The sequence below is a fragment of the Thalassophryne amazonica genome, unplaced genomic scaffold (assembly GCF_902500255.1).
Source record: "Thalassophryne amazonica unplaced genomic scaffold, fThaAma1.1, whole genome shotgun sequence".
NCBI classification, from domain to species: domain Eukaryota; kingdom Metazoa; phylum Chordata; class Actinopteri; order Batrachoidiformes; family Batrachoididae; genus Thalassophryne; species Thalassophryne amazonica.
In genome coordinates, this window is record NW_022986238.1 from 707459 (window position 1) to 731552 (window position 24094).

General features: G+C 43.2%; 1 protein-coding gene across 3 annotated transcripts in view; it reads left to right on the forward strand.

The window, feature by feature from the left end:
• Positions 1-24094, forward strand: part of sgsm2 (small G protein signaling modulator 2) — a 127737-nt gene that overhangs the window by 26521 nt on the left and 77122 nt on the right. Inside the window, exons 3-12 of one of the 3 annotated variants that reach the window (XM_034165274.1) lie at positions 2660-2828; positions 5767-5934; positions 9747-9814; positions 11986-12134; positions 13427-13561; positions 15583-15707; positions 15942-16009; positions 16448-16611; positions 18624-18756; positions 19971-20105. In XM_034165274.1, the coding sequence (XP_034021165.1) occupies positions 2660-2828; positions 5767-5934; positions 9747-9814; positions 11986-12134; positions 13427-13561; positions 15583-15707; positions 15942-16009; positions 16448-16611; positions 18624-18756; positions 19971-20105 (1314 nt within the window). The remainder of the gene's footprint in view (positions 1-2659; positions 2829-5766; positions 5935-9746; positions 9815-11985; positions 12135-13426; positions 13562-15582; positions 15708-15941; positions 16010-16447; positions 16612-18623; positions 18757-19970; positions 20106-24094) is intronic. The other 2 variants (XM_034165275.1, XM_034165276.1) reach the window with 2 other exon arrangements.

Here is a 24094-nt window from a genome sequence, read left to right on the forward strand (position 1 = left end):
TGCGAGTTTGTGAGTTATACCACGGAGTCAGGCACTTCTGATTTAAGGCTCTCTTTTTCAGAGGAGCTACAGCATCCAAAGTTGTGCTCAATGAGGATGTAAAGCTGTTGACGAGATAATCTATCTCACTCCCAGAGTTTAGGTAGCTACTCTGCAATGTGTTGGTATATGGCATTGAAGAACATAACAAAGAAGTAATCATATCCTTAAACCTAGTTACAGCGCTTTCCGAAAGACTTCTACTGTAATGAAACTTATTCCCCACTGCTGGGTAGTCCATTAAAGTAAATGTAAATGTTAAGAAATGATCAGACAGAAGGGGGTTTTCAGGGAATACTGTTAAGTCTTCAATTTCCATACCATAAGTCAGAACAAGATCTAAAGTATGGTTAAAGTGGTGGGTGGACTCTTACATTTTGAGCGAAGCCAGTTGAGTCTAATAATAGTAAATGCACTGTTGAGGCTGTCATTCTCAGCATCTATGTGGATGTTAAAATCACCCACTATAATTATCTTATCTGAGCTAAGCACTAAGTCAGACAAAAGGTCTGAAAATTCACAGAGAAACTCACAGTAACAACCAGGTGGACGATAGATAATAACAAATAAAACTGTTTTTTGGGACAAGACTAAGAGTCAAGCTTTCAAATGAATTAAAGCTCTGTCTGGGTTTTGGATTAATTAATAAGCTGGAATGGAAGATTGCTGCTAATCCTCCGCCTCGGCCCGTGCTACGAGCATTCTGACAGTTAGTGTGACTCGGGGGTGTTGACTCATTTAAACTAACATATTCATCCTGCTGTAACCAGGTTTCTGTTAGGCAGAATAAATCAATATGTTGATCAATTATTATATCATTTACCAACAGGGACTTAGAAGAGAGAGACCTAATGTTTAATAGACCACATTTAACTGTTTTAGTCTGTGGTGCAGTTGAAGGTGCTATATTATTTTTTCTTTGAATTTTTATGCTTAAATAGATTTTTGCTGGTTATTGGTGGTCTGGGAGCAGGCACCGTCTCTACGGGGATGGGGTAATGAGGGGATGGCAGGGGGAGAGAAGCTGCAGAGAGGTGTGTAAGACTACAACTCTGCTTAACATAAGAGGATGGTTCTGTGCAGCCTGTCCCGGTTCTGTGCTCGTGATTCTGACATCCACATCTTCAGCTGGTCTTTGTGGCGGTTTTCCTCACTGATGATCTCGGAGCCTCGGCTCCTGTGGAATTAAAGGATTTAAAGCGTGTGTTTTTCCTCCTCGTCATTAAGAGGAAATTATTGAGATACAAGAACGGATGTGATGATTCATCAGAACCACGCAGACCCGGCGCCGAGGCGCTGGGTGTGGTCCGCGTCTCGTGGGAGAGATATTCGCATCCGTGATTTTTGTGTTGCCCCAGAAACGAGAGTGCATTAGTGTTTCCTCCAAACGTCCACGTCTTCAGTATCAACCAGCTTCTAGTCCTGGAAATCTGCTGTTTGAATCAGTGTCACATTTTCTTTGAATCTGTCAGAATCAAACCTCAAGCAGCAATAAAATCACATCATGGCTTCTGAAGTTGCTTTTTCTAGGTGAGCAGCAGCTCAGCATTAATCTGCTTCTAGTTTAACCTGAGAAATCTGTTGCCTGGTCAGAACACAAACCGTGCAGCTCAGCCGTGACCCAGATGTTTCTGTTTCAGCCTGAAATGATCATTAATGCAGAGTCACCTCCTTATCATTGACGTCCCGGCGCCGAGCGGTCCACACCCGTTAGGTAGTTTGGAGCTATGAACTTCACGGTACTGGACACAGGTTTTATTTCTGATCCAGATCCTCCGGGACCTAAAGATTGCTGACCTCATGAAGCTGCGGACTGTGGACGGCGTTCCTGACAGTCTTGTTATCAACAAGCGACTGAAGCAAGGGTTTTATTTTTCTGTGGTTCTAGTTCCCTCATTTGTTTTTATTCATGTTTTTTTTTTTTTTTTTTTTCGCACTCAGACACTTATTTGGGTTCTGTGGGATTAGGTTTGTGCTGTCGTGCAGAGTTCAGCCTACAAGAGTGTCATGGAGTGATTTTTGTTTGTTGAAATGCAGCCAGGGGACAGCGCCACCTTGAGGGAGGCTGATTTTCTGTCGATACAGTCTGGTGCGGTTGCCATTGGGATCCATGGCATTGAACAGTGTAGAACCCAGAACACATCTCTGAGGGACACCAGACTTCACTGTGTTAAAGTCAGAGACTCCGCCCCCACTCCACTCATGGTCCCTGTGTATCAGCTAGTTTTGAAATTCAGAATTCGATGGGGGATCCGGTGAATTCTCAGTTTAGTGAGAGCTCAGATGAGGTCAGATGACTTCTTATGTGTGAATCCAGATTGTTCCAGTCGCTAGAACTGAATCCTGTTTAGAATAATCTCTGTGAGCACCTTCCCTGGCAGAGAGACACCCCGCAGCTGTTTTTATCTTGTAGACGAGGGTCTGTGGTCTCGGTTGGTTTGTTTCTGCTTAAGTCTGTTTTTCTTGCCGTTCTTAATTATTGAGCACTAAAAACTTTCCACAGATTTGATGATCTGTTTTTCTTGGGTTTGTTTTGTTTATGTTCGTTTTTTTATTTTATAGTTTTCACATCTTTCACCTTCTTTGTCTCTGATCTCTGCTGGATTTTGTCCCCTTGCAGCTGCCGTCGAGGCATGTATGACTCACCTGCTGAAGAGACGAGCCGCCGGATTTCTTCGCAGCGACAAGATCGCCGCCCTCTTCACCAAGGTGGGCAAAGTCTATGACATTGCCGCCGATGTTTGCCGCAAAGTGCAGGAGCAGCTGCAGCAGCAGGCTGACCTCACCAGGTGGGTCACATAGGCCCCGCCCACAACCACGCCCACCACACAGCAACACCAACAAGCTGCTGCTGGTTTTATGTCACATCTTCAGTTTGAGTCCAGTTTACAAAACATGGTTATTGGAAATTTCTCCTGGAATATTGTGAAGTTTGGATCACGTGACTGTGAGCAGGAATGCTGTTTGATCATGTTCTCAAAAACTCTTTGTCCTCTTGGGACCTTTACATTTTTTGTTGCAAAAAAATAAAATAAAAAAGGCTTCACACATAAATGGAAACATGATTCTTTCATCTCAGAATAAAAAAAATGTCCTTAATTTAAATATCATTTAAATAAAAACAGTTGCATAGATATTCACCCCTTTAACATATGAAATGATCACTTTTACAACCATCTGTCTGTAGACGAGTGCGGGAAGAACTTCTTTGTTGTATTTTAAATAGCTGGTGAATAAATGTGAAGGTTTTGATGCCGTACGTGTTGGTGTGCACCGGGTGAGGGAAGCTTCAGTCCATGTGACTGGACAGACTTCTGTCTCTTATTGCCACAGTCACAGCGACTCGCCTAAACACCAGTCTGATAAATGAAGTGTGTCTGAACTGCGTCTGACACGAAGCACAGACTGGGGCTGTGGCGGGTTCTCACTGTGGCTCAGTTCCTGTCTTCTGCTTAGAGTTCTGGTCCGGTGTTGGCTCAGTTCTGTTCAGTTGTGTTTGGTCTCACTGAAGAAATGCTCAGACAATATCTCTAACTGGCTGCACACTAAACCACAGCCCCGCTGTCGTAACACATCTCTGTACCGGCTCACAAATGATGTCACTGCGTGTTCAGTCTGTGAGCTGCAGTTGGTTCAAGGTTTCTTTATTGTCCCTGTGGGGCAATTTGTTTGCAGCAGCAGTTACAAACTCAAACAAACACAACAACAGTACAACTAAAACATTTACAAATGTGCATTGAGACAGCAAATAGCATTTGGAATCGGGGACTTTTTAAACCTGTTAGTTCTACACCGAGGGACAACATAACGGCGGCCGGATGGCAGCAGTGAAAACTCATGCCAAAGAGGATGAGAAGGGTCAGTTATAATGGCCTTAAATATTTCATTAAGATCGTTAAGTGAACCTCTGGGGATTTTACAACACACCTTCATAATGTCCATAAGACGATTTCGCTGCTTGATGGACAAACAGTCAAACCAGCAAATGTAAGAAAAGGTTAAAATAGATTTGATAAAACATGAATAAAATATTTTCATAAAAGAAGTGTCCACATGAAAGTTCTGAAGCTTCCGTAAAAAATACATGCGCTGGTTGGCTTTTTTACAAACTGCATCCACTTGGGGCTCAAAGCACAGTTTATCAAGTATTTGTACTCCTGGACCTGCTCTATACACTGGTCATTTATGAGAGCTGGAGGGAGAACAGAAACTGACCTGCCAAAATTAATAACCATTTCTTCGGTTTTGGTCACATTGATATCTATAAAGGATGTGTTGCACCAGTCGATAAAATCTGATAAAACAGTTTGATTTAATAAAACAGCGTGTCATTCCAAACCAGGATCTGCTCTTCTTTCAGGTTTTTGGTGTGCATGCACACAGCGGCTCCACATGCAGCCATTTAGGGGCTGAGTTGTTTGCAGACACATTAATTTTGCATTAACTGGATGTGTGTGTGTATGAGAATGAGCAGAGACAAAGACTCTATCACTGGTTGACACATAGCGTGCACACGCCTGCGGCATGTTGCCATCTGTGAGTGTCGGTCACCAACCAGCTGACCTGCTGCTGAAGGCAAGTCCGTTCAACGTGTCATAAAGGATCCAGTTCGGTAGGACTCACACAAGCTCCTCCCCTGCAGAGCACAGACCTTGGTCTCGAGGACTGTCAGTGACCCAGCTGCTCTGGGCTCAGCCACACTGTAAAATCAGCTGGATTTTTATTTTTTAACTTGTTGAAATCATCTGCTGAGAAATTAGCACTTTTTCAACACGTTCTTTTTCCTCGAATGAGCAACAGTGACTTCTAGTGGCCACATGAAGCTGCAGTAAACTTTATTGGCCTGTCCTCTTGTAAATAATGTTAAAATATGCCAACATGACCCCAAATAGGTGGTTCAAAGGTCTCGACCCACATGGATCAGAACCCCAGATGTGCAGATTCTTTTACTTCCAAAACTTTTGCAGACTGACCAAATCCATTCATCCTCCATGTGTCGTGATGACAGGAAAAAAAAAAACAAAAAACATTCTGTGTGTCTCAGGCTGCACAGAGAGATCTGGATCCTGTATCATTCATGTGGATCTGCTGATCAGGTGTTGTACTGATTCAGGATCAGGAGGGTCGTCTGTGTTCTGGACTCGGTGAGCATCGTTAGAGCCACGCCCACAATAACCATCCCTGGTTCTCAAGACCAGGCACCTAAGTGGCTCTACTCTACTCTTTTCTACTCTCCTATTTTTGTCTTCCTTTTTAGATATTTAGATATACCTTTGTATACTGGCATAGTTCCACCTTAGAATTGGAATATAATATATAGGATAAACCTCACTGAATTTTCATGGCTACAGACAAACAGGATGTAGTGTGGGAGACAAACACAGGGTCACACAGGCCACGCCCTCCTCCCCTTGCCGTACAGTTCTGCTTCAGTTCTCATGACCTCCGGCTGCCATGGCAACGAGGCCGCCTGACTGAATATGTGACACGATGTTTCAGTCAACACGGAGCTTTTTAAAACTAGGAGTAGGTTTTAATTCAGGGTTTAGAGTTCATCCTTTCCCACGGTCCACGACACGCTGTCGTTCAGTGTAACAACCTCCTCCGACCAGCAGAGGGCGCTGCAGGTAATGTGATCATTTCCAGGTCCAGTTCAGAACTGGTCTCTGTCGTTGTCTTCTGGTCTTCAGTGCAGGTTTCTGATTAATGTTGTCCTTTGTCTTACAGGAGAACCCAGAGTGTGGTACACGAACCCGTGAGGAGACAGGGCTCGTCCACCTCCAGCCGGGCGCCTCAGTTGCTCTCGCCTCAGGCCATCAAACACATCTGGGTCAGAACTGCTCTGTTTGAGAAAGTTCTGGAGAAGATTGTGCAGCACATCGTGGACAACTCCAGGTGACATCTGCTTGGACTCGATGCCACAGTGGAGGTTCTGTTGTAGTTCTGCTGGTGCACAAACTGTCCAGACTCACTGAAGTCCACAGTCTTTCTTTAGGGGGGCGTCATGTCCCAGCACACTGCCGGAACCTGTGGCATCGCTGCCGTTAAGGTTCTTCTGTGTCTCCATGTGAAGCTTTTTTACCGGATCGATAATATTAATTATTGACATTTCTCAGCGTCTAAGTCCAAATAGCTTAAGTTTAAATAAACTAAAGAGTTCTTATGTGGAATTCTAACCCAGTTACATTTTGTACACAAATCTGATTGGTTAATTGTGTGAGATTTCAGACCGTATAATATCAAGTGTAAGGTCACAAAATATTCAACCATTTCACATTTAATGTATTACTCCGTGCCCTGACCGCTGTTGGAGCGACGCCGCCTTGACAGTAAGCCTCGCCGACCGAATTACCTACAGAAAATAAACCGTGCAAACGATGGAATTTGATTAGAATGGGAATAACACTGTTGTGTCTGATTTGCGGACGTTCACGCTGGATTACGGTTGCAAATAGCCATTATAACCAGTATGAGCGTCTGCAAATAAACTAAATTCATAAATCTGGAATTGTTTTACACAGTTATTGTAAAATAAACTGCAAAACCTTATAGTGCCGTTACATCCATGTAAATTAGCTACATAATGAGAATATATCATAAGAATCACCACCTTTAAAATATTTCAATGTTACAGGACGACAAACAAAATCATTTTCGGGGCAATAAGTTGCACTGGAAAATTAATTGCATCTGTCCAAAAATGCTTCATGTAGAGTTAAAAAACACAACGTATATGTTGCATTTATTTTTGAAAATGTGGTGCACTGCTCCAGCCAACAAGAAACACAATGGATGTAATCAGTTATCAGAAAAAATGTAATCAGATGTTCATGGGCTATTTGTTTTTGTAGAAGACACAAAGAACTCAAGGGTAAATTTCTTAATGTCATCGCTAAACAGGTGAAAATGTTCAGTGCTAAACGTGTACATGTTTATCACACCAAATGTAATTAAAACTCCCATAGATTTTTTTAAAGCATTACAACTAGCCTTGATACCTTAGCCTAGCTGTCATCCTAGTTTCTGTTTTGGCTTTTCCACAAAGCTCAACAAGTGGAGTGCTGAGTAGTATGAAGGCTATATTCTCTCTCTTTATTCAACAGTGTGGGCTTTCAGTTCAAGAGCATGGTTTATTAATTTCGCTCATTCTCAAAGACCCAGCATATCCTTCTCATTCAGACCGTCTTGTTTTACGGCAGTTGGCATCCGCCTTAATGGTGCATTACAACCACCTTTTGCTCCAGAGTGTGAATGGCAGCTCTTTCAGATCAGTATAGTACAGTACAGTATACAGCAGCGGAGAAGATCATGGGCACCTCTCTCCCACCCCTCCAAGAACTGTACAACACCCGCCTCACCCGGAAAGCCACTAAGATCGTAAGTGACCCCACTCATCCATTACATAGTCTCTTCAGCCTGCTGCCGTCGGGGAGGAGACTGCGCAGTCTCCAGGCCAAGACCAGCCGGCTGAGAGACAGCTTTTTCCACCAGGCTGTCAGGTCACTCAACTCCCTCCCTGCTTTGCCCCCTTTCCCCCTGCTGCCCTCCACTCACACATAAACACAAACTGGACTGTTTCACTTTCCACTCCCGTCTATTCCCTAACCTCCCTAACCTAAGCTGCTGTGAAGATATTGCACTTTATACTGACAATACTCTCTGCACAATGATCAACAACTGTATATATTCTTGCTCTGGTCATGGAATTTGCACATATCCATTACTGCTGAATGTTGTCCTGCCACTTTGCACTACAAGTATTTGTTTGTTTACAATTCTACACTTGTTACTTATACTTTATTATATTTCTACACTTGATACTTGTACTTTATTACATTTCCACACTTGATACTTATACTTTATTATATTTCTTTAATACCTTCTTTTGTGAGGTCAGGGAGTCCAGAGATCAGGTATTTCAGTTCTCAATATGTCTGTGATGTATTGTAGAAATGACAATAAAGCTGACTAAGACTAAGAGTTTCAGTCAGGTTTTAGAATTCATCATAGTACAGAAACAGCATTAGTGAAGGTTACAAATGATCTTCTTATGGCTTCGGACAGTGGACTTATCTCTGTGCTTGTTCTGTTGGACCTCAGTGCTGCTTTTGATACTGTTGACCATAAAATTTTATTACAGAGATTAGAGCATGTCATAGGTATTAAAGGCACTGCGCTGCGGTGGTTTGAATCATATTTGTCTAATAGATTACAGTTTGTTCATGTAAATGGGGAATCTTCTTCACAGACTAAAGTTAATTATGGAGTTCCACAAGGTTCTGTGCTAGGACCAATTTTATTCACTTTATACATGCTTCCCTTGGGCAGTATTATTAGACGGTATTGCTTAAATTTTCATTGTTACGCAGATGATACCCAGCTTTATCTATCCATGAAGCCAGAGGATACGCACCAATTAGCTAAACTGCAGGATTGTCTTACAGACATAAAGACATGGATGACCTCTAATTTCCTGCTTTTAAACTCAGATAAAACTGAAGTTATTGTACTTGGCCCCACAAATCTTAGAAACATGGTGTCTAACCAGATCGTTACTCTGGATGGCATTTCCCTGATCTCTGGTAATACTGTGAGAAATCTTGGAGTTATTTTGATCAGGATATGTCATTCAAAGCGCATATTAAACAAATATGTAGGACTGCCTTTTTGCATTTACGCAATATCTCTAAAATCAGAAAGGTCTTGTCTCAGAGTGATGCTGAAAAACTAATTCATGCATTTGTTTCCTCTAGGCTGGACTATTGTAATTCATTATTATCAGGTTGTCCTAAAAGTTCCCTAAAAAGCCTTCAGTTGGTTCAGAATGCTGCAGCTAGAGTACTGACGGGGACTAGCAGGAGAGAGCATATCTCACCCGTGTTGGCCTCCCTTCATTGGCTTCCTGTTAATGCTAGAATAGAATTTAAAATTCTTCTTCTTACTTATAAGGTTTTGAATAATCAGGTCCCATCTTATCTTAGGGACCTCATAGTACCATATTACCCCATTAGAGCGCTTCGCTCTCAGACTGCGGGCTTACTTGTAGTTCCTAGGGTTTGTAAGAGTAGAATGGGAGGCAGAGCCTTCAGCTTTCAGGCTCCTCTCCTGTGGAACCAGCTCCCAATTCAGATCAGGGAGACAGATACCCTCTCTACTTTTAAGATTAGGCTTAAAACTTTCCTTTTCGCTAAGGCTTATAGTTAGGGCTGGATCGGGTGACCCTGGACCATCCCTTGGTTATGTTGCTTTAGACGTAGACTGTGTTTCATGATTATTGTATGGCCTTGCCTTGCAATGTGGAGCGCCTTGGGGCAACTGTTTGTTGTGATTTGGCGCTATACAAGAAAAAAGTTGATTGATTGATTGATAAGACAGGAGCAGGTTGACATTCATGCAGATGGTGCAATCTTCTGGCCATGGATGATAATGCAGTATTTTTTTCCATGTATCTGTCACTTTATATATTATCATAAGACCTCCCAAATGAGAAAAAATGTTTGGTTTTTTTTTGGGGGGGGGGGGGGGCCATCACTAACAGCTTTTTTAGCTCTGTGCTGTTTTAATTGATTACATTCTGTGTTCTGATTGCTCGACAATAAATTTGCCAAACGTGATTTTGAAACATTCATATTTTTTGGCTCTGCGTTTGCTACTGTGTATCTCAGTCAGCTTTGATTGACTCACTGAAGCCATTTCTGTCACTGCAGTAAGTACTACGAGCGGGAAGCTCTGATGCATGACCCGGTGTTCGGCCCGATCCTGGCAGCCCTCCTGGGTGAGTCCGATCAGCAGAACGACAAACTCTTCCTGCCCTCCAGGTGTCATTGTGTTTTAAAATAATCAGTGGTCCTGCTCCTGCAGATTTTTTTTCTTTAGTTGGTCACAGCTAATTAACTCAGCCAATGGGGAGCTGGAAGACTAACAAAATATGGATAGAGCAGGAAGAGTGATTTGAAATGGCAGTTTTTGTTTTTTGCTGGCCACACCCCCTCTTTGGAGTGGGTGGAGTTGCAGTTTCTTGGGCACAAGAGTGTTACTTCAGAGTGTATTTTCAAGTAGCTGAAAATACTGCAAATGCTTGGGAGGTTATTGCTGCAGAAACCCTGACACTGAATGAGCATAATTGTCACATCTGGATTTTGTTGTGTTTGAAACAGAAACCGTCATGTGGTCTTATAAGTTGTATTGTTAGCTGTTGGGAAATTTCCCTGATAATCTTTAAAACATTTTAAGATCTCTGGGTACTGCTGTCTGCTAAAGAAACAAGTTTTGTATTTTTCACATTAAAGCACGGTGGATTAGTGGTTAGCAAGAAGGTCATGGGTTTTATTCCCACCTGCAGCCTTTCTGTGTAGAGTTTGCGTGTTCTCCCCAATGGGACTAATGTGGTTAAATAAAGGTTAAAAAAATTTAATCAAACTGACTGAAAATAAAATTTCATTATATTTAGCAAATGTTTATTTTCTTTCGAAGTACGGTAATAAGTTGACTCACTTATTTTAGCCATTTTCACTTAAAATATCAAATGATAAATTTGATATTTTGATATATGATAAATTTTAAAAAAAAGAGCGTGGTCATTTAAAAAAAAAAAAAAAGAGCGTGGTCATTTAAAAAAAAGAGCGTGGTCATTTTTAAAAAAAAAAGAGCGTGGTCATTTTAAAAAAAAAAAGAGCGTGGTCATTTTTAAAAAAAAAAAAAAAAGAGCGTGGGTCATTTTTAAAAAAAAAAAAAAAGAGCGTGGTCATTTTTAAAAAAAAAAAAAAAAAAAGAGCGTGGTCATTAATTTTTTAAAAAAAAAAAAAAAAAAGAGCGTGGTCATTTAAAAAAAAAAAAAAAAAAAAAAAAAGCGTGGTCATTTAAAAAAAAAAAAAAAAAAAAGAGCGTGGTCCTTTACAAAAAAAAAAAAAAAGAGCGTGGTCATTTTACAAAAAGAAAAAAAAAAGCGTGGTCTTTTAAAAAAAAAAAAAAAAAAAAAGAGCGTGGTCATTAAAAAAAAAAAAAAAAAAAAAAGGCCGTGGTCATTATAAAAAAAAAAAAAAGAGCGTGGGTCATTTTAAAAAAAAAAAGAGCGTGGTCATTTAAAAAAAAAAAAGAGCGTGGTCATTTTAAAAAAAAAAAAAAGAGCGTGGTCATTTTTAAAAAAAAAAAAAAGAGCGTGGTCATTTTTAAAAAAAAAAAAAAAGAGCGTGGTCATTTTTAAAAAAAAAAAAAAAGAGCGTGGTCATTTTAAAAAAAAAAAAAAGAGCGTGGTCATTTTTAAAAAAAAAAAAAAGAGCGTTGGTCATTTTAAAAAAAAAAAAAGAGCGTGGTCATTTTTAAAAAAAAAAAAAGAGCGTGGTCATTTTAAAAAAAAAAAAAAAAGAGCGTGGTCATTTAAAAAAAAAAAAAAAAAGAGCGTGGTCATTTAAAAAAAAAAAAAAAAAAAAAAGAGCGTGGTCATTTAAAAAAAAAAAAAAAAAAAAAAAAAAGAGCGTGGTCATTTAAAAAAAAAAAAAAAAAAAAAAAAAAGAGCGTGGTCATTTTTGGGCTGTTCGTCCCAGATAGAGGTTTTGACAACCCAGTGAACAACTTGGGGTACCACGTTGTTCATTGGGGTGATATTGGTCTAGAACAGGTGAGTTCTAGACTAGTCCTCTCCTAAATGATGTGCACACATCTAAACTAGATCATCTACTATTATGACATCACCTGATATTTTGACCCTTTGAAATTTCAGTTTGGTCGACTCTGGTAAAAATTAAAACATCTGTTATTGATAAGTATCAATCAGGGCTGATATGGAGCTGAATTATTGATCAGGCTTTCTGCTGAAAAATAACCTCAAAGTTCTGACGTTACTGACCTCCTGAACCTGACTTTTGACCTTTTTGAAATAATCAATTCTGCATTTGTGGTGAACTTGGGTCTGAATTTAAGGTTCTGTGTGTTTGTGCCATGATTCAGTGGGACCCTGTGCGCTAGAGTACACAAAGCTGAAGACGTCAGATCATTTCTGGACTGACCCGTCAGCCAATGAGCTGGTCCAGCGGCACCGGATCCACGGAGCGCACCAGGGCCCTGGCCCCTTCGCCAGCCGCCGACCGGCTCTGGGGGTGAGTTTAGAGGCGGTTTCTAACCACGTTCACATGTGTACCTGAACACGAGGGGGAATGTTCTCTGGTCTCATTGTGTACCAAAAGTGGACCTTCACTGTAATAACCATGATGTCATTTTGCTCAGTCAGGATGTGTGATCCTCTCTCCTCATATTACTGCTTCGACTCTTTCAAAGCGACTTCTGAATCTTAAACATGATGATCCTCTAAAAAGGATGACGAGATGTCTTTAAGCATGGTTCAGGGTGTATGGGGGAGGAAAGATCTGGGGTAGAAACAAGACCAGATTCCATGTAAAGACGTTCTGCTTCAGGAATCTTCCTGAAGTTCTTTTTCACTTCGTTATGAATGATTAAAGACGAGTCCACCTGCTGCAGCAGTTTGCAGATGAGTGTTGTGCAGCACAGGAAGAAATGAAGCTCAAAGAATGAAAGCCTTCAGAAGATTAACGGGAAGAAACCAGAACATCTGAGCTTTCAGGAAGTTCAAGATCCAAGTTCCATCCTGTCTGGGAAGGGATTCAGATCCACCAGGAGAACAAATTCCTGTCTTTCTATTTTCCATTAAGCAAGTAGCAGGGGAGAGCAGAAGCAAAAGCAACAGGCCAAGGCCTTTCGGATCCCAGCCGGTCAGGTCCATAAGTATTTGGACGGTGGCATTTTGGGGGGAGGTGTGTTTCCTCTGTTCACCATCATGGTGGAGTTAAAATGAACCCATCCTTGACTTCAAAAACATCACACAAACTGTTTAGGAAATAGACATTTCTGGACAGTCCCACCATTTTCAGAGGCCATAAGTCTCTTTTTCCTGGTTCTCTCCCTCAGCCCCAACCAGTCCCAGCAGAAGACTGCCCCTCCTTGAGCCTGGTTCTGCTGGAGGTTTCTTCCTGTTAAAAGGGAGTTTTTCCTTCCCACTGTCGCCAAGTGCTTGCTCACAGGGGGTCGTTTTGACCGTTGGGGTTTTTCCGTAATTATTGTATGGCCTTGCCTTACAATATAAAGCGCCTTGGGGCAACTGTTTGTTGTGATTTGGCGCTATATAAATAAAATTGATTTGATTTGAAGTATTTGGACAAACTAAATATAAGGATTATGCTTCAACCAGGTCATTGCTTTCACAGCCAGTTTTCTTTAGACAAGTCTGGATGAACACTATGAACATTTCCATCGATCATTAGGAACCAGTTTGGTGCCGTCCAGTAAATCTATCTGCAGTAGTCAGCTGTGAGTCATGTGACCAGTCAGTTGAACTGTTCTATGGGCTGAATAAGGTGTTCATTTTCTTTTTAAGCTCCACAAGCGTCAGTCCAGCAGCAGTGCGTCGGAAGACAGGTTTGCTGCATCTGCGAGAGAGTACGTGGAGTCACTCCACCAGAACTCTAGAACCCACCTCCTGTACGGCAAAAACAACGTCCTGGTCCAGCCGGTATGAGCACAGTTCACATACCCAGCACCAGAATAGCCACACTGGCCCTTAAGGAGGTTCTGCTGCTCGTTAGTGCCAGACAGATACAAATTCTGTAAAAAGACAAATTCAACAAATCATATTTCAGAGAACTCCAACAACACCATGTGTTGGAGTTCATCAGTCCACATGTGTTTTGTGGATCTGGAGAAGGCGTTTGACCGTGTCCCTCGAGTCACCCTGTGGGGGGTGCTCCGGGAGTACAGGGTCCTTTGCTAAGGGCTATCCGGTCCCTGTACAACCGCAGCAGGAGCTTGGTTCGCATTGCCGGTAGTAAGTCAAACCTGTTTCCAGTGCACGTTGGCCTCTGCCAGGGCTGCCCTTTGTCACCGGTTCTGTTCATTATCTTTATGGACAGAATTCCTAGGTGCAGTCAGGGTGTAGTGGGGGTCCGGTTTGGGAACTACAGAATCTCATCTCTGCTGTTTGCGGACGATGTGGTTCTGTTGGCTTCATCAAATCAGGACCTTCAGCGTGCACTGGGGCGGTTTGCAGCTGAGTGTGAGGCGTCCGGGATGAAAATCAGCACCTCCAAATCCGAGGCCATGGTTCTCGACCGGAAAAAGGTGCCTTGCCCTCTTCAGGTCGGTGGAGTGTCCTTGCCTCAAGTGGAGGAGTTTAAGTATCTCGGGGTCTTGTTCACGAGTGAGGGACGGATGGAGCGTGACAGCGACAGACGGATCGGTGCGACATCTGCAGTAATGCGGTCGCTGTATCGGACCATCGTGGTGAAGAGAGAGCTGAGTAGGGGGGCAAAGCTCTCGATTTACTGATCGATCTACGTTCCGATCCTCACCTATGGTCATGAGATTTGGCTCATGACTGAAAGAACAAGATCGCGAGTACAAGCGGCCGAGATGAGTTTCCTCCGCAGGGTGGCTGGGCGCTCCCTTAGAGATAGGGTGAGGAGCTCGGAGTCGAGCCGCTGCTCCTCCACGTCGAAAGGAGCCAGCTGAGGTGGCTCGGGCATCTTTTCCGGATGCCCCCTGGACGCCTCGCTGGAGAGGTGTTCTGGGCACGTCCCATCGGGAGGAGGCCCTGGGGAAGACCCAGGACACGCTGGAGGGACTACATCCCGCAGCTGGCTTGGGAACGCCTTGGGGTTCCCCCGGAGGAGCTGGAGGAAGTGTGTGTGGATCAGGAGGTCTGGGCGGCTTTGCTTGAGCTGCTGCCCCCGCGACCCGACTCCGGATAAAGCGGAAGAAAATGGATGGATGGATATTTCAAAGATCAGGAAATTCAATTCAGGTTTATTTATATAGCACATTTAAACACAGCTGCAGCTGATCAAAGTGCTTCACAATAATAGCAATACAATAACTGTAAAATATTAACAAAAGGAAAGGAATAACAAATCTAAAAATACACAGCAAAGCATACACCACTTAGCCAGTGTTGAAAGCCAGGGAGAAGAGATAAGTTTTCAGTCTGGACTTAAACTGTCCCACAGACTCTGAGGACCTGACAGTCAGTGGAAGATCGTTCCAGAGTCGTGGTGCTGCCACAGAAAAGGCTCTATCACCTCTGGATTTAAGCCTGGCTTTAGGAACAGCCAGGAGAAGCTGGTCAGCTGACCTCAGAGCCCTACATGGAGTGTACGGCTGCAAGAGCTCACTCAGATACATCGGGCCTATACAGTGCAGACACTTAAAAACAATCAGCAAAACTTTATATTTAACACGAAAGCCGACAGGGAGCCAGTGTAAGGTGCAGAGCACAGGGGTGATGTGCTCATGCTTCTTTGTTTTAGTCAAAAGGCCAGGAAGTTTAAGAAGATCAATTTTAGGTCAAAACAACCAGAGACAAAGGTTGATTTAAGTTTTGATTTGATCTCTAAACTTCCTGCTTTAGGACATCATAAATGGTAAAACAAAAAGATCTTGTGTAGAATTCACTCAGTTAAATAGATCAATTTAAAGATGCTTCAGCTGGTTTTCTGGGTAACAGAACGTCTGTTCATTTCTGACTCTGTTGTTGAGCAGAAGAAGGACATGGAGGTGCTGCGGGGCTACCTCTCACTCCATCAGGCCGGAGAGACCCTCACGCTGAAGTGGACGCCCAACCAGCTGATCAACGGCACGCTGGGAGACTGCGATCTGGAAAAGAGGTGCGAAAAAAACAACAGGGATCCTTTGAACTGTCTGTGGACGTGTTCACCACTCTCTGAGGGTGAACGCTACATTTAGAGAGTGTTTGTAGACCAGAAGGTGCCGCCAGTTCAAATATGATAAAGACCAGGCTCAGTCACAAACTGTGTCCATCTCTGGACTGAAAACCTTCACAAAGCTTCTGCTTTGTTCCTGGGTGACATTTTATTTTCTTCTGTTTCCTTTTGTGTTAGTATCTACTGGGATTATGCACTGACTGTTCCTCTGCGCCAGATCGTCTGCATCCACTGTCACCAGCGAGGTGAGTGTTCCGTCACCCGCCCGCTCCTCCCATCATCCACCTGAGATTAATCTTTTGTATCAGTCGTAAAGTTCTGACATGTTTAACATCAAAACTTAATCATATTTCCCTCTAAACAAGCAGATTTTTTACACAGAATATCTTTTTTTATTGCTCAGGGGTTTTTTTTTTGTTTTTTTTAATTTTCAGTGACATACAGGTATTAAAAAGGTAAATGTAACAAGAATCCACATTCTGTTATTCAAGTATAACATAGAAAAAAATAGAGGGCACTGAAGACCCACATGAATAAAATCAAGTGACCAGCTCCTTGTGGCGAGGAAGCTCGATTAGTCAACAGATCAGTGGTATTTTACCACATTGATTAATGATCATCAGTAACTGTCTGGCATTCGTGATGCCTGTTTTTCTGTCTTTTCTTACATGGTGGTATGATAGAGGACTGTGGCGGTACCCTGGTTCTGGTCAGTCAAGACGGGATTCAGAGGCCGCCGCTCCACTTCCCCCCTGGCGGTCACCTTCTGGCCTTCCTGTCCTGCCTTGAGACTGGCCTCCTCCCACGGGGTCAGCTGGAGCCGCCACTGTGGTCACAGAAAGGCAAGGTGGGACACTGTCCTCAGCCTTACCTTCACACTTGCAGGATGATCTAGCACAATAGTCCAACATTACCTGGTAAATGAATGAGCTAAACTGGTTTGTTTATCTTCCCACTACATGCTAACTATAGAGTAATCCTTGCTATTACCTTCCTCGGCACAGAGAGCAAACGTCTTGTTGACTGTGTTTACTGTCCCAGGCATATTCAGGATATTCTAGAATATTCTATTCTAGATATCAAGATCAAAACCACATTGGGTGCACAAACAGAGTAGGGTTACATCAGGAGGACATCCTGTGTAACCAAACATGTAACCAACATTACAAATCAATCTTCCACAATCAGTCAAGGACTGAGTTATCAATGACTGCCATCATTGCTGTTGTTCAACAGAATGGCAGCAGAAATTCTTAAAAATGTGAAAGTGAGAGTGGGGACGTTGAATGTTGGCAGTCTGACTGGTAAAGGGAGAGAGCTGGCTGATGATGGAGAGGAGAACGGTAGACATATTGTGTGTGCAAGAGACAAAGTGGAAAGGAAGTAAGAGCAGGAGTATCAGCGGTGGGTACAAGTTGTTGTACCATGATGAGGACAGGAAGAGAAATGGTGTTGGGGTCATTTTAAAGGAAGAGTATGTTAAGTGTGTTGGAGGTTAAGCGAGTGTCTGACAGGTGGACTACATTCTTTATAGGAGATGCAAGTTAAAAGAAATCACAGACTGTAAGGTGGTAGCAGGAGAGAGTGTCACTAGACAGCATAGGATGGATTTTGTAGGATGACTTTAGATGTGAAGAAGAAGAGAGAGAGAGAGAGGCACTGGATGGAGGGGAAGCAATTTTGGACAACTGGAAAAGTGCTGCAGATGTGGTGAAGGAGACAGCTAGGATCGTATTCGGTGTGCCATCTGGACAACGGAAGGAAGACAAGGAGATGGAATGGAATGAAGATGTCCAGGAAAGTATAAGGAGAAAGAGGTTGGTGAAAAAGACATGGGATAGTTGGTGGCATAACAGCTTGCGCATTGGACTGGGACACCAGCAATTAGGGTTCGCTTCCTGATTGCAGCCACGCTCCCTACTGGCACTCCTGACAACAGTGCTGGGGAGGAGTGAGAGACACGTGCTGTGGGCCCTTCTGGAAATAAGTCCTTCATTGAGACTATATTGGTTACCCACATTAAATAAGAGAACCTCAACCTCTGAAGGAAGACTTTAGAGGTAAAGAAGAAGAAGAAGAGAGTGAGAGCTCAAAGGATCAGAGGGAATAGTTCGAGTAGGAATAGAAGTGATGAAAGTAGATGAGTTTAAATACTTGGGGTCACTTGTCCAAAGTAATGGAGAGTGTGGTAGAGAGGTGAAGAAGAGAGTGCAGGCAGGGTGGAGTGGGTGGAGAAAGGTGGCAGGAGTGATTTGTGACCGAAGAATATCAGCAAGAGTGAAGGAGAAAGTCTATGACACAGTAGTGAGACCAGCTGTGTCTGAGGGAGGAGACAGAGGTGGTTGGAGAGACTCAAGAAGAGAACAGGGTGAGATGGAAACAGATAATCTACTGTGGCGCCCCCTAATGGGAGCAGTTAAGAGTTTCTGTTGTGATCTGAAATTCTTCAAATTTTAAATTAAATTTTAATGTAGAGATTGACTGCCCCCTGGTGGTTGTATGAGGATGCTGACATTTCCTGGTTCCTGGTTGTTTGAGGTCCACAGTGGATCTGATCGGATGCAACTTGTGTTCCAGCTGACCGTCTGAGTGATATTGATCTGGTATTGGAACACTCGTGTCGTCCTGTTGGATTATTTGAGGTGATGTCACTCATCACTTCCTTCAGTGCATTGCTGGATTTGGAAGAGTTACACCAAAATTAATTAAATTCACAAACAATTCAGCTGCTAATGTAAACAAGGTAAAATATTAAATCATGTGATAGATTTTGCGTGGAAGAGACGCCGTATGTGTCATCGGTTAATTATTGCGTTCATGTTATGAACGTGCACGGTGACATGTTTGTGTGTCCTGCAGGGCAAAGTCTTCCCGAAGGTGCGGAAGAGGAGCAGCACGGCCCGGCTGACGGAGCTGGACCGGAACGCTGACGAGCACACGGCGGCTGACTACGTGTTTCGTATTGTTTTTCCTGGACTTCGGTACGACGCCAGTAAGTGGCGCTGTCACACTGACAGACTGTGAACACGCGTGTAACCCTGAAGTCTTCCTCACATCTCTGTAGTCTGGCCCATAAATATTTGGACATTAAAGCAGAATCCGCCCAGATCACGTCCTTTCAGATCTGCAACACTTGTTTGCGGTTTGTCAGTTTAATGGGACCAAAAGTAAATGGACAATTGGCAGCTCAACATCAACTGTCCAATTACTTTTATGTCAGCTTTTACCCATTCTAATGTTTTTTATTATTAAAAACACTGACATAAAGAATTTAGAATTCTCTGTTAGAAGTTTTTAATTATGCTCATGAAGTCACAGTGAAATAAAAAGATCAAAATCCAGAGTAACAGATTGTAAAGACCATTAAGTTGAACCCAAATCATCACTTTTACAGCCAACTGATGTCAGACAAGAACGGGAGTCACAAACAAGAACTTTTCCAAGTCCCTGTTCTGTCTGAGTTCTGTCTGGTGGTTCTGCTGGGGGGTTCTGTCTGGGGGTTCTGTGTGGGGGTTCTGCCTGGTGGCTGTGTCTGGGGTTTCTGTGTGGTGGTTCTGTCTGGTGGATGTGTCTGGGGGTTCTGTGTGGGGTTCTGTCTGGTGGCTGTGTCTGCAGGTTCTGTGTGGTGGTTCTGTCTGGTGGTTCTGCTGGGGGGTTCTGTCTGGGGGTTCTGTGTGGGGGTTCTGTCTGGTGGCTGTGTCTGGGGTTTCTGTTTGGTGGTTCTGTCTGGTGGCTGTGTCTGGGGTTATGTGTGGTTTTTCTGTCTGGTGGCTGTGTCTGGGGGTTCTGCGTGGGGGGGGGTCTGCCTGGTGGCTGTGTCTGGTGGTTCAGTCTGGTGGCTGTATCTGGGGGTTCTTTGGGGGTTCAGTCTGGTGGCTGTGTCCGGGGGTTCTGTGTGGTTTTTCTGTCTGGTGGCTGTGTCTGGGGGTTCTGCGTGGGGGGGGGTTCTGCCTGGTGGCTGTGTCTGGGGGTTCAGTCTGGTGGCTGTGTCTGGGGGTTCTGTGTCTGGGGGTTTTGCCTGGTGGCTGTGTCTGGGGGTTCTGTCTGGTGGCTCTGCATGGTTCTAGGCTAAACACGTTAATTAGTTTTTTCTGTTGGACGGGTTTCAGCTTCCCACAATGTCTTGAGTGTTGGTGTTTTTTCCATCGGTGGCCTGTAGGGGCGCTGTTCTAACTGTTGTCTCTGTTTCCCCACTGGTGCGCGCAGTCACTATAAACTACCACCACAGCACGGGCAGCCGCGCTCCGTCGTTGGATGACGATGAGGAAGAGGAAGATAGGCTCCATGCTATGATCTCAATGATCTGCTCGCGGAACCTCACAGATCCCAATGTCATGAAAGGTTTTTATCACCTTAACACAAACAAACAAACCCCGCCCTCCCTCCCACTCCTCAGACTCCACCCCTGGCTGTGGATGCTCCTCCCACCTCACCTCCCCCCCAGCTTTGTGTGGCTGTGTGTGTGCTGCATGAGGCTGAACCCAACAGTGTGGTTTTCATGCTGATCACCGCTAAACTGTTTCCAATTATTATTGATCATGTGATTATACTTGGCGTGTAGGAATAAAGAGCTCAGATTGTTCTGTAGGTCGAAAGGAATCTGAATATACAACCCCTGGCAAAAATGATGGAATCACCGGCCTCGGAGGATGTTCATTCAGTTGTTTAATTTTGTAGAAAAAAAGCAGATCATAGACATGACACAAAACTAAAGTCATTTCAAATGGCAACTTTCTGGCTTTAAGAAACACTATAAGAAATCAAGAAAAAAAGATTGTGGCAGTCAGTAACGGTTACTTTTTTAGACCAAGCAGAGGAAAAAAATATGGACTCACTCAATTCTGAGGAATAAATTATGGAATCACCCTGTAAATTTTCATCCCCAAAACTAACACCTGCATCAAATCACATCTGCTCGTTGACATTGACCCTATGCCATGACATTGACCCTATGCGTCTTTTTACAAGGAATGTTTTCACAGTTTTTGCTCTATGGCAAGATGCATTATCATCTTGAAAAATGATTTCATCATCCCCAAACATCCTTTCAATTGTCCAAAATATCAGCGTAAACTTGTGCATTTATTGATGATGTAATGACAGCCATCTCCCCAGTGCCTTTACCTGACATGCAGCCCCATATCATCAATGACGGTGGAAATTTACATGTTCTCTTCAGGCAGTCATCTTTATAAATCTCATTGGAACGGCACCAAACAAAAGTTCCAGCATCATCACCTTGCCCAATGCAGATTCGAGATTCATCACTGAATATGACTTTCATCCAGTCATCCACAGTCCACGATTGCTTTTCCTTAGCCCATTGTAACCTTGTTTTTTTCTGTTTAGGTGTTAATGATGGCTTTCGTTTAGCTTTTCTGTATGTAAATCCCATTTCCTTTAGGCGGTTTCTTACAGTTCGGTGACAGACGTTGACTCCAGTTTCCTCCCATTCGTTCCTCATTTGTTTTGTTGTGCATTTTTTGATTTTTGAGACATATTGCTTTAAGTTTTCTGTCTTGACGCTTTGATGTCTTCCTTGGTCTACCAGTATGTTTGCCTTTAACAACCTTCCCATGTTGTTTGTATTTGGTCCAGAGTTTAGACACAGCTGACTGTGAACAACCAACATCTTTTGCAACATTACGTGATGATTTACCCTCTTTTAAGAGTTTGATAATCCTCTCCTTTGTTTCAATTGACATCTCTCATGTTGGAGCCATGATTTATGTCAGTCCACTTGGTGCAACAGCTCTCCAAGGTGTGATCACTCCTTTTTAGATGCAGACTAACGAGCAGATCTGATATGATGCAGGTGTTAGTTTTGGGGATGAAAATTTACAGGGTGATTCCATAATTTATTCCTCAGAATTGAGTGATTCCATATTTTTTTCCTCTGCTTGGTCTAAAAAAGTAACCGTTACTGACCGCCACAATCTTTTTTCTTGATTTCTTATAGTGTTTCTTAAAGCCAGAAAGTTGCCATTTGAAATGACTTTAGTTTTGTGTCATGTCTGTGATCTGCTTTTTCTACAAAATTAAACAACTGAATGAACATCCTCATAGGCCGGTGATTCCATAATTTTTGCCAGGGGTTGTATGAAGACATGCTGGTTGCGTTTATACCACTCCATGCCTGAAGGGTGCAGACAAGGGTTAGGCCTGCTCTTGTCTCAGACACTCACGGTCATGGAAACACAACACAGAACTGCAGAAGCTCTAATTCCCCCCTCTGACCAGGCTGTACCTGGGTTTAAATTGGGTGACATCATGCACTCACATAGACAGAATAGGAGCTTCCAGACACAAAACTAGAATAAAACTAGAAACTAGAACCCAATGTCCTGCAACATGTCCAGAGAAAAACACCACATGGACAAACTTGTTCTCTGGACTGTTTCAAAGTTTTTTGTTCTCCCATTTGCTTGAGGTCGATTTGAGCGACTTTATACTGCGGCTTGATAAAACTGTTCATGTCGCCGACCGAACGGTCCCCCTTAAAAATCAGTCCACCCTGCGTTCACTGTGCATGCGTCATCAGCCGCGGTTCACTGATTATCACCTCGTTTCTGCTTCAAACTGCCTCCAGTCATCATTTGTCTCAGCCACAGATATCTGAAGCTTTTCTACAACAATCACTTCCACATAAATTCAGCATTTTTTCATCGTAAAAGATGGCGGAAGCGATCAGAGCGCCGCAGCAGGACGGCAGATGTCTGATGGAGGTTTCTTCCTGTTAAAAGGGAGTTTTTCCTTCCCACTGTCACCAAGTGCTTGCTCACAGGGGGTCGTTTTGACCGTTGGGGTTTTACATAATTATTGTATGGCCTTGCCTTACAATATAAAGCACCTTGGGGCAACTGTTTGTTGTGATTTGGTGCTATATAAAAAAAATTGATTGATTGATGTGCAGCTGCGCCTCCGTCATTTTAGAGCATCAGTAGCAACTCACAGATTATCGCCTCGTTTCTCCTTAAAAGTGACTTTAGAATGATTTAAGAGGTTTTACTTTGTCATCTGATTGATAATAATCACATTATTCCCTTTGATCACTTTGGGTGTAGAGAGTCAGACTCTCTGACCGTTCGGTCGGCGACACGTCAGTGACTTTTCTGAGGGGTTAAGTTGACAAAAAAATCTAATGGTTGGTTAAGAGTTGATGAATGAATAAACTGATGCAGAACAGTGTTTATTCCCATGATGCTTTACTGCTGTGAAATGCTGGCCATTTGTGTTTTGCTTATTTCAGCCCTGAACTCACAATGTTCAGAACAGTGACAAAGATCAAATTATTTTTGATTCTCTTCATGAAATCGGTTCTTCACAAAGCTAACATCATGGTGCTAGCTTGAATTAGAGATGTGAACTAATAGCTAATTAGCATAGTATGTTTTTGACGCTATGCAACATTCTGCGGGTCAGATTCTGTTTAAATCCACGTCCACACTGAACAGGAGGCGGTTCTAACCCAGTTCGCTTCACGACGCTGCCATTTTAATGCTCAGTTTCCATATTTGTCTTGTTTGCTGTCGAGCGTGTCTTCAGTGACATCATAAACACCTGTGACATCATAAAGGTGTCCTACCTGAGTCTCCTGCAGCTGTAGTGGTGATGAAGAAAGCAGGAAGCTGAGGTGGTGTCAATGGTCCAGTCTGTGTTGTGGATCTTCTGAGACTCAATTATGGTGTGTTGACGTTGGTCAGCATACAGTAACATGGATTTGACTTCAAACACACGTGAAGATGACAAGATCACAGATATAAATTAAACTGGACCTTCTGTCACGTGCAGATCAGGTTTGGAACCATGTTCTGGTCTTCTGTGTTTCTCACAGAACTCCAGCCGTTCATCCTGAGGTCCTGATGTTCTCCTCCTGCAGATGTCCATGTCTTGTCCAGTCTCAACTTTTTTTTATTATTATTTATTTCAATTTATTTCATTTATAAGGCGCCAAATCACAACAAAGTTGCCTCAAGGCGCTTCACACAATTAAGGTCTAACCTTACTAACCCCAGAGCAAGAACAGAGGTGACAGTGGTAAGAAAAAAACTCCCTCTGATGATTAGAAGAAGAAACCTCAAGCAGACCAGACTTAAAGGGGTGACCCTCTGCTTGGGCCATGATACAGACACAATTCATAAAACGAACATACGGGAAACGTTGGCGGTGCACAAGACAGGAGGGTCTCCAGCACGAATCCCACACCCAGCTCTGGATGGGAGTGATGTCTGGTTCTTGGCACTGAGGAACCTGTGCATGTTGTCAAAGTGATGCTCCATACAGTCAGCCTCAGGTAGATGGTGGGGTTGGATTGATTTTCTGCCTGGGTG